The sequence below is a fragment of the Haliaeetus leucocephalus genome, unplaced genomic scaffold, assembly GCF_000737465.1.
Source record: "Haliaeetus leucocephalus isolate CR32 unplaced genomic scaffold, Haliaeetus_leucocephalus-4.0 Scaffold153, whole genome shotgun sequence".
NCBI classification, from domain to species: Eukaryota; Metazoa; Chordata; class Aves; order Accipitriformes; family Accipitridae; genus Haliaeetus; species Haliaeetus leucocephalus.
The window spans coordinates 428,057-443,443 of NW_010972589.1; the positions used below are offsets into that span (position 1 = coordinate 428,057).

The 15,387-nt window shown below is 40.0% G+C and overlaps 1 protein-coding gene across 1 annotated transcript in view; it reads right to left on the reverse strand.

Annotated features, from left to right (window-relative positions):
• The window catches only part of CPNE4 (copine IV), a 192,940-nt gene that overhangs the window by 50,396 nt on the left and 127,157 nt on the right, over positions 1-15,387 (reverse strand). Inside the window, exon 7 of the mRNA XM_010562021.1 lies at positions 3,330-3,428. Within this exon, the coding sequence (XP_010560323.1) occupies positions 3,330-3,428 (99 nt within the window). The remainder of the gene's footprint in view (positions 1-3,329; positions 3,429-15,387) is intronic.

Below are 15,387 nucleotides of genomic sequence, written 5' to 3' on the forward strand. Positions count from 1 at the left end.
TTGAAGAATGGGTCAGAATACTCTGTGCTTTCTGGAGGATGAACTATGTACAATTAAAAGGCAACTTCAAGATTCTTGTCAACGCCTCCAGAGATGAGGTGAGCTGATGAAACAGTGAGAATTACTAGCAGTTCACAGATGACACACAGTTCTTCCTGTTCCCCAGCACAAACTACATTACTCCCACTCTTACCACTTAATGCATTTATGGCAACTTGTGGAACTGATACCAACTAATACAGACATTGCTGATGGGCAGAGAGGGAGAGCCATGCCATTGGTGTAGCCTCCTTTAACACTGCACAGATTTGCAGCTGGTGCGTAAGGAGAGTTTCTGGATTCCCCGTCAAAGACGAATGTTCCCTCCAATTCTCCCCGGTTGCCTGAGAGAGTGAAAAACCCTGGTTGACAATCACTAGGATGTTTTGATTATCTTTTGATTATCTTTTGACAGAACTATAGCAATGTACTGTAGCTGGCCATAAAGTCTACTGCACAAAAGAAAACACAACCAGAGTAAGAAGTTTCACTGTGTCTCCTTAGCAACTCAAACAGGGATGTCAGACCTGAGTTCTGCTCTTTACACTGGCTTCCACAGCATCTGAGATGAAATTCCAGGTTTTGGTCCTCATCTTTGACACTCACTGTTGTGATGCTATGTGAAAAAATGCTTAACACCATGGGCTGAAGGATGTAGCTGGCAGTTTTATTCCTCTGACTGAAAGGAGTACTACATGGAAAACAACATTTTCTGGCCTGAGGCTATGAAAAAGTCTCTTCTAGGAACAAAGAACTATGTCTAACCTACTCCTCTCCTCACCCGCATATAATTACATTTCTCTGATGTAGCCTTCCTTATTAGAAATACCTAGCAACACATCCATTCAAAGGCAAAACACCTTCCTCCTCCTCTGCCATTCCCTCAAGGTTTACTAAACACTCCATTGCACATGCTTTTTCTTTGGGAAGAATAAAACTAAAGAAAAAACTGACAAATACTAAACACATTACTTAATGTTGCACAAAGGATGTTGAGATAAACTATGCACTAAGATGTATTTATGGGGTCCACAGCTAATGGCATATACTGCCTTTGGCAGCAACAGTTATTTTTGGAGAATACAGAAAAAGGAGAGAGGATGAGGGAGGGAGGCACAGAAGGAGAAAGAGAGAAAGGGAAAAGGAAATTAGTCTCTGTCTCCAGCCAACTGACAAGTGACACGGTCTCCCACACAAGTGACCTCTCCTGTACAAGATATGATCACAATACTTTTTCCATAATAACTATATTGTTTTCACCAGGATCTGCTCAAACTTGCTACTGCCTGTTCTTGCCTATCGTGCTATTAGTACTCACTGAAGCCTGCTTTCATCAGGTGCAAGAGCCATCTAGCATGTACATGTATATTCTTTGGGCAATATTTATTAGCCACTTAAATGTCTATTACCTACTATCTTATCCACTAAATCTTGTTTTTCTCCAGAATAGACTACAAAACAAGGATTAGAAAAGAGAGGGGGAGAAGGACCGATTCTCACATTGGTGGCAGTTGTGTCTCATGAGAGCTGGCGATAACAACAGAATCAGGTTTTGCAGGTGTGAGCCCACAGAATAACTGCACACTAACAACAGAATGAGAGCAACAAGGAAGAAATAATGCCACGACGCCTTAGGCGTGTGGAGGAGAAAAGCTGCACTTTTGCAGTGAAAGCAGATTGCAATGTTACAGGTGAAAGGCAGCCTGCCGAATGGCAAATCGCAGGCCCTTAGCAAGAGAAAGGTTCAGGCACTTGAAGCATTGTGCAACATTAAAACATTCCTGGATGGCACTCTGATACTGTAGTGTCAACCTAGAACAAGAATTGACAAATTGCTGTACTAACTTCTTATGCCTCTGAAAGAGTAACCATCCTTTTCGCTAGGTGAGGGTGAAAAGAGCAGACTGTTTCTCCATCATAATAAAGAATATATAGTTTATCCTTCACAGCCATTCCTGGCACTCTAGACTGCAAGTCTCTTGTCTTGGCTAACAAGCTGTCAGTTTGGGAAGGACTGTGATGCTCTTTTGAAGACATTTACATTGGAAATACACACCCTTTACCACTCTCACACAGTCCCTTTCCCAGCCAGAGGTATTTGTATACAAAATTGGAGTTGTCACATCACTGGCCTTGTTAATGTTATTCACTCTGGAATCTATTTACCTCTTTAGGTACGTTTTATTTCCACTCAAATTCTGTTTGGTTTAAGTTTTGATCCTCTGACTTAATTTGAGAGAACAAAACAGGGTTTCATTTACACTCAGGTTCTGTTCAGAAGTTATTTATGACAGGTTAATATATGACTAATATGTATCAACAGTATTTTACACACATGAGCAACATTTGCTAAACTCTAGGTTGTTCTAAGAACATCAACAGAAAATATCTAGAAGAATCATAAAAACTTCTTGACCTATGGAATAGCCTGACTGCTTACCATTTATTAAATACCTTTTGATTCTTTGTTAGCTTTCTATTAACACATTACAAACAAAACCTTAATATAAAGCCCAAATAAAGCTTATTAGGCATTTGTGTTTGGTTTTGAGATCACCATGAAGCAGTGAATACAAATTACCAGCTGATTAGAAAGTCAACCTTTTTACCTCCGCCTCAGAGAATTTATCAAAACTAACACCTTCAGGAGTAGTAATAATAGAAGATGACAATTTCTGGAATTAAATATGCCAAATCATTTATCATATTCAATAATTACCATCAATTTGAAAAGATCAGGCTGACATAAGAAGTGAAATTATTAATAAGCTAACAATTTCATTTTCCCTTAGGACTGTAATTCATGAGATATTTAGGAAACTGATTAGTTTCTCCGTGATGGGTTCAGGTTAGAGCTGGCAGCAATGAATGCAGCACATGAGAAATGGAGAAAGACAGAGAATGACCCTCACCCAATAAAGGCCTTTAGGCTGGTAGGGAAATGCTCTGAGGACCCAGACTGTGCATCTGCTTTCCTGTAACAGCACAGCACCTCACAGAAACCATGTGCTCAGGCTCAAAGGAAATAAAACTTAGCAGAAAGAAATGCCTGTAGAACATGAACTAGAAAAGACCTTAAGTATTGCAGGCATGGATGTACAGGGAAGGCTGCTTTTTGCATTTTCAGATTATCATGTCCAGATAACAGTAAAACCTATGGGAGAGATCAACACAGCAACTAACTTCGGAGAGATGATGAGGCAGTGTTACTTGCTTTATTACAGGATTGTCTGAGGAACACTGCTCTACAAAACTTACATATTGAGATTGCTTGGATGGTTTCCACTTACCTGTCTTCCTTCCATAGCTCCTCGCATTTCCTTGAAAGTCGAGCTAAATTCTCCAATGAAGTCATGCTTTCCGTTGGAATCCCAGTCCCAAACTATGCACTGGGGAGACAAAAGGGAAAAGAACAAAAGAGCACATTTTTCTTCAGACAGAAAACGGGTTACACTGAAAAGTACTACAAGAGAAATTATGATATGCATTGGGTAGAGTGTTTTATAGGAGGAAATCACAAGACATACTAAAAACATATTCTTGTCTAGATCAAAATGAAATGACAAGTAGAATCTCAACACAGCTTGCTACTGACAGTTGTGTGTTATGGAGTTGGCTGATGAAAGCGAGTTAATGTATTTTAGAAAGAAAGGATTCCTTGATTCCATCTTTTTGCTAGGTGTAAAAATACAGGATTATGTGTATTTGCATGTTCATGGTCAAATGGTGTCCTGAATGAAGAGTCACTTACCTCACTGAAGTGCTTTACAAATATAAATTAATTTTTCAAACCCTAGTTGTTGTGGGCAAACATTACCATTCTCATTTTTACAGTCAGTGAATGTGAGACAATAGTTACAGAGATCATTTTCTGAAATGGCTTTGAATTTATACACATCGGTGTTTGGTGCCCATATCTTGGCTGTTTTCCAGTGTTGCTCAAGAGTGACTATTCAAATCAAACCTCGCTGGTAGTCATTCCTAAATTCATGCATAAGCATGAATATCTCCATGAGTTTGAGCTGTGAGAATTTTATTTTACAGACATTGCTAAATACAATTCAGCTAGCCAAGACTGAAGCACATCGTAATAACTACATGCTTTGCTAAATGTTAATTTTAAAACTGGCCCAAAGACAACAAAGGGGCTCACAACTTTAAAGAACAAAATCCCAAATTCAGCCTCATGGTCTCCCTAGATAAAGCTTGCATATGTTGACAGAATCAGGAGACCTTTACCAAAAATGTCCTGTTACAAAATACCTTTTTTCCTTTTTTTTTCTAAAGCAGAAATGCCTCAAAGCCATCTGCACTGTCGCATGAGTGCACTGACACTTGGCTATCAGATGGCTTTGAGGGTAACGTCGACTCCCTCCTGAGGGCGAGTCTTCCAGGTCTGTGCATGGGTGTGGGGTGAGGACTGGACTGGTGGAAGTAGTAGAGGAGGTCCCTGCGGAGAAAGGCAGGAATGAAACATAACTGGGGGTGGTGGGGCAGGAATACTCGGGTACAAGGCTTAACAACAGTGCGTTTTATCAGGCCACTTTGTCTCAGTGAGGCTCAGTGCTTTTAACCCAGCACTGGTGGTGACACGACACCAGAAGAAGAGCGAGGTTTGGTCTTCAGAGAAACCTCAAGGCATTTGAAGTTTGCTTGGTCCAAAGGGGCACTTTAAGTTCACCCTGAAGGGAACTGAAATCACTGGATCTTGACTGGATTTGGAATGTTAAATATTTCCAGAACAGCATTTTATTGAAACAGACTTCCATGTCCACTAGCTATGCGTTCTAACCAGTCTGAATAATCCAGTCAAAGCTGGTAGGTGAGCACCGTGGCCAATCCCTTTTCACTGGCCCACTAAACCACGGGTTTGTAAATTCACTTTGAGGGTAGGGGAAAGAATCTACAGAAAGCTTGAGATATTGGCAAAATGACCGAATCCTTTGAGTGAGAGCAAACAGACAAAAAGTATTTCAGGAGAAAGACTATCTGAAACAGCGTAACTCACTACAGGCAGAGTCTCTCACAAAGTCAGCCTTAATGGGTGTTCATCATCTCACATCCTCCCACCACAGCTGAAAGTTAATAAATAGACTCTTCCACAAAAAGGTTTGTCCATGTGAGGTCCATTGACCTGAAGCATAGGTAGGAAGATACTTGATCTCTACATCTAAGCCAGTTACCTGAATTTATTATGCTGCTAAGTGCCCAGGCACCTTATTTGCCTTTGTAGAAGCAACACAAAGGTGGTGATTTCACTAAACTCATACCCAGGACTCCTCCTGGCAGTATACCACCACCCATGTTATCATTTAGGTTCTTTTCTTTTTTTACAATGACTCTAGCTTTCTTTTGAACTTTCAATGCTGTTCCACTTAGCCCCAGGAAGAGGTCTGGCTGGATGCAAGGGGAATTTCTCTGATCCGTATAGAAGATGTGTGGTAGAGGTACAAAGGACTGCCTATAGGGAAAGAGTACAAGTATGTCTCTTACTGCTACAGAAGTTAATCAGTTGAAACAGTTCACTGGTCAGGCAAAGATCTCGTTCTTGAGCCCTCCGTTACTTTTCCATCCTACCACCTGCGCTTTTGCTTACTTACTTTATGCAGGGATCCCAGACAAAAGGAAGCTCCAGGTCAAAAAGTGAAAATATTTTCTCTAAGACTTGGAGATCCTTTTCAGCAGCTTTGACATTGCAGGGGTGGGTGGAGGTTAAGAGGGAAAGGCAGGGGAGTTCCTCTGTATGCTTGTTTATAAGCTAAATTTTACACAACAATGATCAAGCAAGAGTGGGTTTCTGGTTCTGATAGTGGTAATGTTGCCTGGAACAAAACTCGACACAGTATTTTCATCACTAACAGCCCTGGAGAATTCTTTATGATGAAATCTTCACCAATAATCACTCTATGCTTATTATCAACTGCAATTTTTCGATGAGCTGGTAACAAAAAAAATCCAAGAAAAAGAATTTAATTTACAAAAAACCCTGCAATCATTTTTGTTTCATAGAGCTTGAAACAGATTAATTTTCTTTTTCTGTGATATTGTGTGTTAATATAAATTAGTCATTTTCTATTGAAATTACTTTCTAAATATTTCATGAAAAAATGGATTTCAGAGATTAAGCGTTACTTAAAACAATTTTTTTTCCCTGTAATGATTGTGAAAATGAATTAAGATCCTAAAAGTAACACTAAGTAAAAAGATTTGTCAAAATGTCATAGCAAAATTGATATAAATGTGCAAAAAGTATAGTTTTAGTAACATTGGGAACTTTTCAAAAAATGTTTTTGAAAAAAATGGGTAATTCACAAAGAAAAAAGCCAACCCTTATTGTGAAATTTTCCAACCAGATTTACTTTTCAGGTTCTGTCTTTAAGCTCTATTGGAGCATAAACACAAGAACAGATCCAAAGTTATCAGAGACCTCCAGGAAAAGGTACTTTGAAAAGATGCTAACTCTTATGAAGTGTGAAAAGCTCTGTGTGCTGATTTGTGGTTAGAATCTTAACTGGAGATGAGCAAAGTTAAATTACATTTAAAATGTCCACCCAACAGGGATCCAACTGCTTTTTCTTTCAAGCTAGAGGCTTTCTAACCTTAGCTTTCAGAAAGCCAGATGGTACTTTGATCTTCATGTTGGCTTCATGGAAAAGACAATTACAGTATTATCTCAGTGCCATTTGCACAATTAGAGCTAAGGAAGAAAGGGGGTTCCTGCATGTACATCCATTATGACTTCTTCTTTTTTCAGTTTCACATCTGCCCATAGAAATTAATTGTTACTGTCTGAAAAACATGTTGTACACAGTGATGATTCTGCATTTCAGCTGTATGTGAAAAGTATTTCTGAATCTTATAAATACTGGGGTCCAGAAGTTTTTAGAAAAACCCACTCAGACAGATAAAATAAGCAGGGAAGGACTTTTGCAAATAATCTAGAATCAGGTAAAGACCAGAGGTGATAACCGAAGGATTATTTTCCCTATGAAATACTTCAAAGCTGTTGTTTTTTTAAAGAAGGCCCTATGTGCTTTTCAAATCAAATCCCCCACAAATCGTCCTTTATCTTTAGGCAAACCTTAATGTGTTCTTTGGGTCTGTACTCTTACAGGTTGCTTAAGCAGATGATTATCAGTATACTTACAGTCTATTAAAAGTCTCATTAATTCAAGGAGGCTTTCCGTATGCTTAATTTTAAACACTGGTAAATCAGTGTTCAGATAAGTGGTGAAAGAATTCAGTCTCCTACCTATGGTTAGAAGCTCAAATGCAGGGAATAAAAACTTCTGTCTAATGCTGCATGGTAATGGAATAGCGCTGACTGGAATGATGAACGCCTACTCCTGCATGGTCCTTCCTCCCTCCCCAAAATACCTGCTGACTGCAGGGAGAAGGAACACTGTGTCAGGGCCTCTCAAGGAAAGGCGCTATGCCTGATAGAGCTAACCAGTAGACTCAGTTAAGAGAACATCAGAGGATCACTTCTGGGTACGCACATCTCCATTCCTTCAGCTTTTCTTGTAAATGCTACAAAATGAAAGATTTCCTTTCAGGCTGAAATTGAAATTTTCACTGGAGAAGGGGGGGAGAAAAGTCTATTTTAAAAAGAAAAAGATATCTCAGGTGGATAGAGATGGAAATTTTCCCTGGTTTTATTTCTGTTCAGCTTTTTCATCAAGCGTAGATTTTGACAATACTCTCACTACAAAGGGAACTTCTGAGCAGCATGCAAGAAAAATTGCATTGATACTGGAGCTACAACAGCACAGGCTTCTCTGGCTGAATTTCCTAATGCTTCCCAGAAGATGTCAGCTAGATTAATCTTGCTACCTCTGCATGAGCAAAAAAACCTCACTTGCACAATTTCTGATTTTAATTATATTTTACAGAAATATAATCTGGACCATCCTCCAGCTCCAGCCAATACTGATGTTCTGTGATGTGATGATGCCTAGATAAGAAGTAAATCAATTTCTCTGTCCAGTGTCTCCCACAGAGCAAGGCAGTTTTCTTGTTTGATAATTCAACAGCAAAAAAAGAATTCCTACCTCAGATCCAGAGCACATGATCCACACTCAATCATTATTTTTTTAAAGTTTAACTTCCATGACCTGACTTGAGACCAGAAAGTGGTGTTCCACATCTCAATATGAGAGTCAGACTATGTTTTCACTGAGCAAAATTCTTGTACAATTGTCATAAAATAATTCTTCCCATGCTCACCATCCTATCCAGCTTTAACCACAAGGAGAACTAAGTAAAAGACTGACTACTGTAAGTTTGCATTTGTGTGTGCGTGTCTGTAGGTGCTGAGATTATTTTCCCTATATATCTTCAGGGAAATGCTTCAAGTGATTTGTCCCCATTAGGCTGTCACGAACAGAGAACTGTTATATACAGCACCTTTAGGCAGGGGTAAAGGAGAGACTTGTAACTTAACCTTGCAATTTATGAACCAGCCCAAAACATGCTCTGAAGGCTAGTTTTTAAAAGACTAGCAGTGAGCCTCATGCTAAATCCTATCTGGAGGCAGCTGACAGCCACACCATGGAAATGTACTTCTTGAATATAACCCATTTAAGTTTCCCTCAGCTGGCCAGACACTGCAGGTTATAGCATGTGCAAAGCCAGCAAAAACTAGAAAATTCCCAGTCTTGCCAGCCTGAGTTTCTCCAGCTCTGCATATGCTCAAGCTCCAGTTATGAAATGTCAGTATGGCCTGTGCTGGTACTACCTTGCCACCTAGTTGGAGAGGTGTAGCGTTGGACAGCCCTCCTGACAACACAAGAGCTTACTTAACTTAAAATACTTCACAAACTTGCGACCAAAAGATACTGGCTTTGGTGGCAGAGAAGACCAAACCCTTGGTCCACTGTCCAGCTGCTCTGTGCTGGCAGAAGAGCAGAACAGCCAGAAAGGCAGCAGCCTCCAGCAGCCAGAGTAGTCCCGTGGACAGGAGGCTCCCTGCTCTGATCTGGCTGTGATGCAGGTGAGATTCTAGTTCACATATCGCATCAAAAAGGAGATTTCTCTGTGTGTTGTTACTTCAGTATCTATCTCCTGACACTCAATAAGGAGTGGAAGGTTGCCTTTCAAGGAAGAGAATTATCTTTGCCCATTAATTGTCCGTAGTCCCTAGCTAGGTGTTAGGGGAACAGTACTGAACGAGAGTGGTTTAAATTCTGAACAGAAACCATCTTGGATGGCTTTTCCTTGCGTTTCTGTGAAACAAAGTATCTTGTGGCTAGGCAAGAAGGAGAATGCTCATTTTTGGACTTGAATGTAATAACTTACAAACCAGTCAGGTATACAGTTCTTACCATTCAACTCTAAACTAAAATAACACCACAATAATTTTTAGGTAGCATTTATATGACACTTAATATCTCTCAAAGAAACCAAGTCTTGAGGCAAATGTCAGTGACCTTCTCTACTTCTAGAATTACTCTGAGCTGCAGGTGGTATGATGTGGCAAAAGGCTACAAACGGAAACTGTTCTTTGGTTCATTCTCTAGGATCAGTGAGAAAATAATAAAAAAAAAAGACTTGGAAAAGCCAGAGAAGGTGAAAAAAAATCTCAGAAAAAAATTTACTTGATCATCAAAGTGATTTTTCTGGAACAGTCTGTCTCTCATCAGGGTTATTATTACTTGATAATGACGTAAACCTCCTACTGTACGTCCCTGAAGTATATGTACCCCACTTGGAATACTTCAAAGAAGGTCTTTTTATAGGAAGGTCTTTATGCACTACCTACCCGTTCACCCCACTTGGGTATGAGAAAAGCTATGCAAAACCTTCAGTACAAAAGCTAAAACACTTCAAGCTATCCTGTTTCTGTAGTCATGATGTTCCAAGGCCAAATTCTACATTATACACATCACAACCCTGGGTTATGTGCTGGAGAATAGCTCTCCAGAAATTTGGTCTTTCCTGCTGCATATGAAATTCTTTGCTCTGTTTTTTTTTTTATATCCAAGCTGATCATCACAGTTTTCTCTTTTCACTAGTTGCACTTCTCCAAAAAGTTAAAGTAGACTTTTTCTGGCTCATTTCAGATTTCCTCTGAAGTTGGGCTCCAGTGAGGATAGAGTGAACCAGTCAAAATGAACCAATGTTGTTGCAAGTCTCTCACTGGCTGAAGTTAAACCTTCTTCAGAGGACTGTTCATAAAATATTTGAACTTCTTCCTCTCAGAAAGATTAACTCAATTCTTCAAACTAAACTACTCAAAAACCCTGGACTAATGGGGAAAAAAGAGCTCATACCCTAACTATTAGACTATGTGCAGCCTCTGTGAAGCCAATCTAGAAGCAACTTTCAAAGTTTTCTTCTTGACTACAGAGCCTCATTCTTTTTGAAAACTACATCTGTTCTGCTGAATTTGAATGGATTGATACTCATCAGTCCACCAGCACAGCTGAGTTTGCTCCATAAGCATTAGATGAAACCCTGGCTCCATTCTAGCCAACGTGACTTTTCCTATTAACTTCAACATGTGCCAGGATTTCATCAATAACTTTGTGCCTCCTGTACATAGATGGTGGTAATTGATGTTAAAAGCTGACAGGGTTGTTATTGGATTCAGATCCTGTGCCTATTGAAGGGGACTTGAGACAGACTCATTGATAGATTCCTCTTGGTTAATGGTAAGTGATTCAGCATTTCCTTCAACATGCTGCAGTGAGTATAGCACCCAAGACACAGTCAAAAAACAAAGAAAAATTATCTTCCTGGGGATCTAAACACATGGGAAGTTTGCTTTTAAAATTATCTGCTTGGGAGAGAAAAGTGAAGGGAGTCACAGAATGAATCATAGAATGGTTTGCGTTGGAATGGACCTTTTCCAACCCCCCCGCCATGGGCACGGACACCTTCCACTAGACCAGGTTGCTCAAAGCCCCATCCAACCTGGCCTTGAACACTTCCAGGGATAGGACATCCACAGCTTCTCTGGGCAACCTGTTCCAGCGTTTCACCACCCTCACTGTAAAGAACTTCTTCCTTACATCTAATCTAAATCTACCCTTTCCGTTTAAAGCCATTGCCCCTTGTCCTATCACTACATGCCCGTGTAAAAGTCCCTCTCTGGCTTTCTTGTAGGCCCCCTTTAGGTACTGGATGGCTGCTATAAGGTCTCCCTGGAGCCTTCTCTTCTCCAGGCTGAACAATCACAACTATCTCAGCCTGTCCTCACAGGGGAGGTGCTCCAGCCCCAGATCATCTTCATGGCCCTCCTCTGGACTTGCTCCAACAGGTCCATGTCTTTCTTATGTTGGGGGCCCCAGAGCTGAACGCAGTACTGCAGGTGGGGCCTCAACAAGAGCAGAGGGGTATAATCCCCTCCCTTGACCTGCTGGCCACGCTTCTTTTGATGCAGCCCAGGATACAGTTGGCTTTCTGGGCTGCCAGCGCACATTGTCGGCTCATGTCCAGCTTTTCATCCACCAGTACCCCCTAGCCCTTCTCTGCAGGGCTGCTCTCAACCCCTTCATCCCCCAGCCACTATTTGTGCTTGGGATCGCCCTGACCCATGTGCAGGACCTCACATTTGGCCTTGTTGACCTTCATGAGGTTCATGTGGGCCCACCTCTCAAGCCTGTCAAGGTCCCTCTGGATGGCATCCCTTCCCTCCAGCGTGGTGACCGCAGCACACAGTTTGTTGTTATCGGCAAACTTGCTGAGGGTGCACTCAATCCCACTGTCTACATTGCCAACAAAGATGTTAAACAGGATAAGTCTTATTTTTCTACAAAAAGTGGCAGGTCCTCTGATTCATGATCAGAGTGAGTGAGTCATATTTTATTGAGAGCTGTGACATGACACCAGCCTGAGCCTATTTCACTTCTTGCCAGTGAAATGAAAATAGGGACCATTTACAGAACCATCATCACCAAACCCAGTCTACACCACCACTGGAGATTTGAGCACAACGGCAGTGGCGCAGCAATGATGAGAAGCCTTGCAGTTGGATGTTGCCTCTTCTTGACAGCTCACAGCATATTAAGAACCATCAGGGTCATTTGAAAACCAATTACTTAAAGCCACAGTTTGGTGATTACCCTTATTTGTATTACAAGGGTGCCAAGGAGCCTCAAGCGTATATCTTTCACCCTGTTCAGTGCTGACAAATGAACCCCAGAGATATTCCTCTGAAACAGAGAAATACGCTACAGTAAGTTACATCATTTGAGGGACAACTTATAACTGGATTTTCAATGGCTCTGTAGGTTTTGACAGTGATAAGCTTCTACTTTGCAGTCACAGTTAGGTTTATGCAACAAAATCCTCAGTATATATACAAGAAACTGCAATTACTAATCGGGTTCAGCATGGACGTGAATGCACACTTCCATTTGTGCACTGGCCTAAAATAGAGATCTGTGTAGTTGAAATGAATGCCTACAAATTTACTAGAAACTACACTTTCTTTATAGTAAGGGCAAAGAACTCTGTGTTAATTGCAACATTTCTTTTTTTGTATTTCCTCATCCAAAACATCCCTAGCAACTTAATATTTAACACAGAAATGGGACAATTTTTCAGTATTCTGCTTGTGTTCATGATGACTTAGTTGTCCAACAAATGAGAAAGCAGGCTGGAGCATTTTTAAAACAAATATAAAATGGTGACTTGACTTTCTATTTCAGTCAATGAGATTCCAGTTTTTGAGCCTATGTCTTTGGCCTAATAGTCTGTAACATAATGTGCAACTTTTTTCACATATCATATGATAAACACAAAACAAATAGTAAAACATAACAACAGCAAAAACTTCTGCAAACACTACCCTAAGGCTCCTGCTGTGAGATTATCAATACCTCTCAGGTAGTTTTCTCCATGAGTATCCCTCCTTTTGGTTCACAGTCTGTTCTGTCCCTATGCAAAAGAATCTGTCTTCCAAAACTTTTGTGAGAGGTGATAAACTAGTGTACTGACCCAGTAGTGCCTCTTCTCGTTACATGTATCTGAGACTTCTGCTCATCTCACAAACAATTCCCTATGTACCAAATAAAAGGCATTGCTCATCGGCAGGCCTCTCTGATGTACCTGTTAGAGAAGCTGCAGGCACAGCAGTAAAGTTTATCATAATTCATGGGTGCATATCAAAAAGCTCTCAGACAGAACAAGCCTCTATCCAGTTCCCACTGTCTACTCTCAGTTCCTAAAAAAAGCTCAAGTTAGTTTTATCTTGCACTCTGAAAGTCAGCAGATAAAAATCAACCATTGCCTTATATCTCAAGCAGGAAAGGAAGATGATGATACTTGGCAGAAAGAGTACAAAATGCTCTTCCCTACCAGAGCAGCATGAAACTGTCCCTGAACACCACTTGTAATAATGATGAGTGTTTATACAAAGTGACTGATTACACTGTTCTTTCTGTTGTCAATCAGTGGGGGAGTTAATTCCACGTCTCTTGGATATCATTCCAAAAGAATGACCTGGCAAACAGCATTAGCTTTAATGGCCCTGAACTGGTCACTCTATTCAGTGGATGATACCACAGCATAAACATCAGTGGAGGTGGACCTTCCCAATTACGGGTAATTTATTAAACTAAGGCAGGCAGAGGTTTCAAACATGGAAAGTTTTTAGTATAAAGTGGACAAGAAATTAATTAAGAAATGTGAAGCAATACTAAATGTTTATTAAAATAGTATTCTAAACCATGTTTCCTATGGGAAATGAAGAGATGAAATATTTAGATTTCTAGATTAAGCAGAGACACAGTGCATAGGCCACTATAATTAAAACGGCTAAAGTAACATAAGAGGTCAAGGTTAAAAGTTAAACCCAAGCTTAATTTAAGGGTAAAGGTGTAAGAATAAAGGTCACAGTTCCTTATCTCATTCACATGTTGGATTTTTTAAATCCATCCTTGTAAAACTTCTACTGAATACTCTGCACCTGTTATAGCAGTCATCACTGGATGTAAATGGTCTCATTTCTGTTTTTCTTTCCTTTTGTTCTGAGCCTCAGTTAGTGCCTTCACACAGACACACTGTTGCTTCAAGGTGAACCCTCCACAGATCTCCTTTTGATTAGTGGACAGATTATGTACTTAAAAACAAAACCTCCAGCTTTTTTCAGCACTGCTTTTAACTTAGTTTTCTGGTCAGAGTCTTATTTTATCTCCTGTGTTGTATTTAGTGCTGAATTCATCTCCTGTATGGATGCTGAAAGCATCTCCATGAAGAATCTAAAACCCTGCACTGTCGCAAGCTCCCGCGGCAATGTATCGTCAAAGATTTCCAGTAAAAGTTAAATTAAGACCATGACATGGTGTCTGGATCTTTCAAAAAAGATTACATATCAGCTAAATAGCAGATATTTTCCTGTTTCTTGGAAGCTTATGAGCAAGCTAAAACCGTGAAACAGCAACATTGTTGACGTATCCCATATTTTTTATATAACTGTTCAGATCTTTGTTTTTTTGTACACGTACAGTAACCTAGTTTCTGGGTTTTGTTCTTGTACTATGTAGAAACTAAGACTTTAACAGATTACATTAACTGCCTGTCTAAATCTATACAGGCTTCCTTTCCTATTTGTATTCCTCTCGTATCCATTCAAGTGTTTAACAGATGTTCTCCATAATTATGAGTTCTCAGTAACTGCTCTATATTTTCTGGGTTTATCTCTTTCCATAACAACGGATATGACACTTTTGTATAAGCAAATGTGCTGTATGGTGGGGTGGAAACTTGAGGGTGAGCTCACTGGGAAAACTGGCACATGAACAGGGAACTCTTGTGTTTGCCAGCCAGGCTTCTTTCCAACATCTCTTGAAAATCAGGAAGGAACAGACTGGAAAGCCAAGGTGCCAGTGCCCAGCACCACAGTTACCCTATGTGACTGGCAAACCTGAAGGTATGGGCATATATGGATGGGTTGAACACAGCAGTCTCCTCTGAGAGAACATTTTGTAAAGATAGAGACATGGAAGGAAGGGAGAAAAACTCTGGCAGAAAATAGAACCACTGAGGTTTCCACATGGGTGAAATGATCTAGAAACCAGATGAAAGCCTAAGCCTAATGAGGTAATTGAATGCTTTGCTATAGCATCTAGTGAGGCCAGATTCTTCCCCTATGGAGAAGATGAGACACTGTGGAATATACATATGCATTATAATGTAGCATATTATAATTCTATATTAATGTAACGAATATAGAATACATTTATAAAATATAGTATATATAGTATTGTATATAATATCACATATATTATAGAATATATATACAGTCCAAATCAACAATTAAAATAATATATTAATCTTGCTTTATATGAATCCTTCCCTGCTTCTTCAGCAAGGAAACATGTTGTGTAAACATTGACTCCTAAG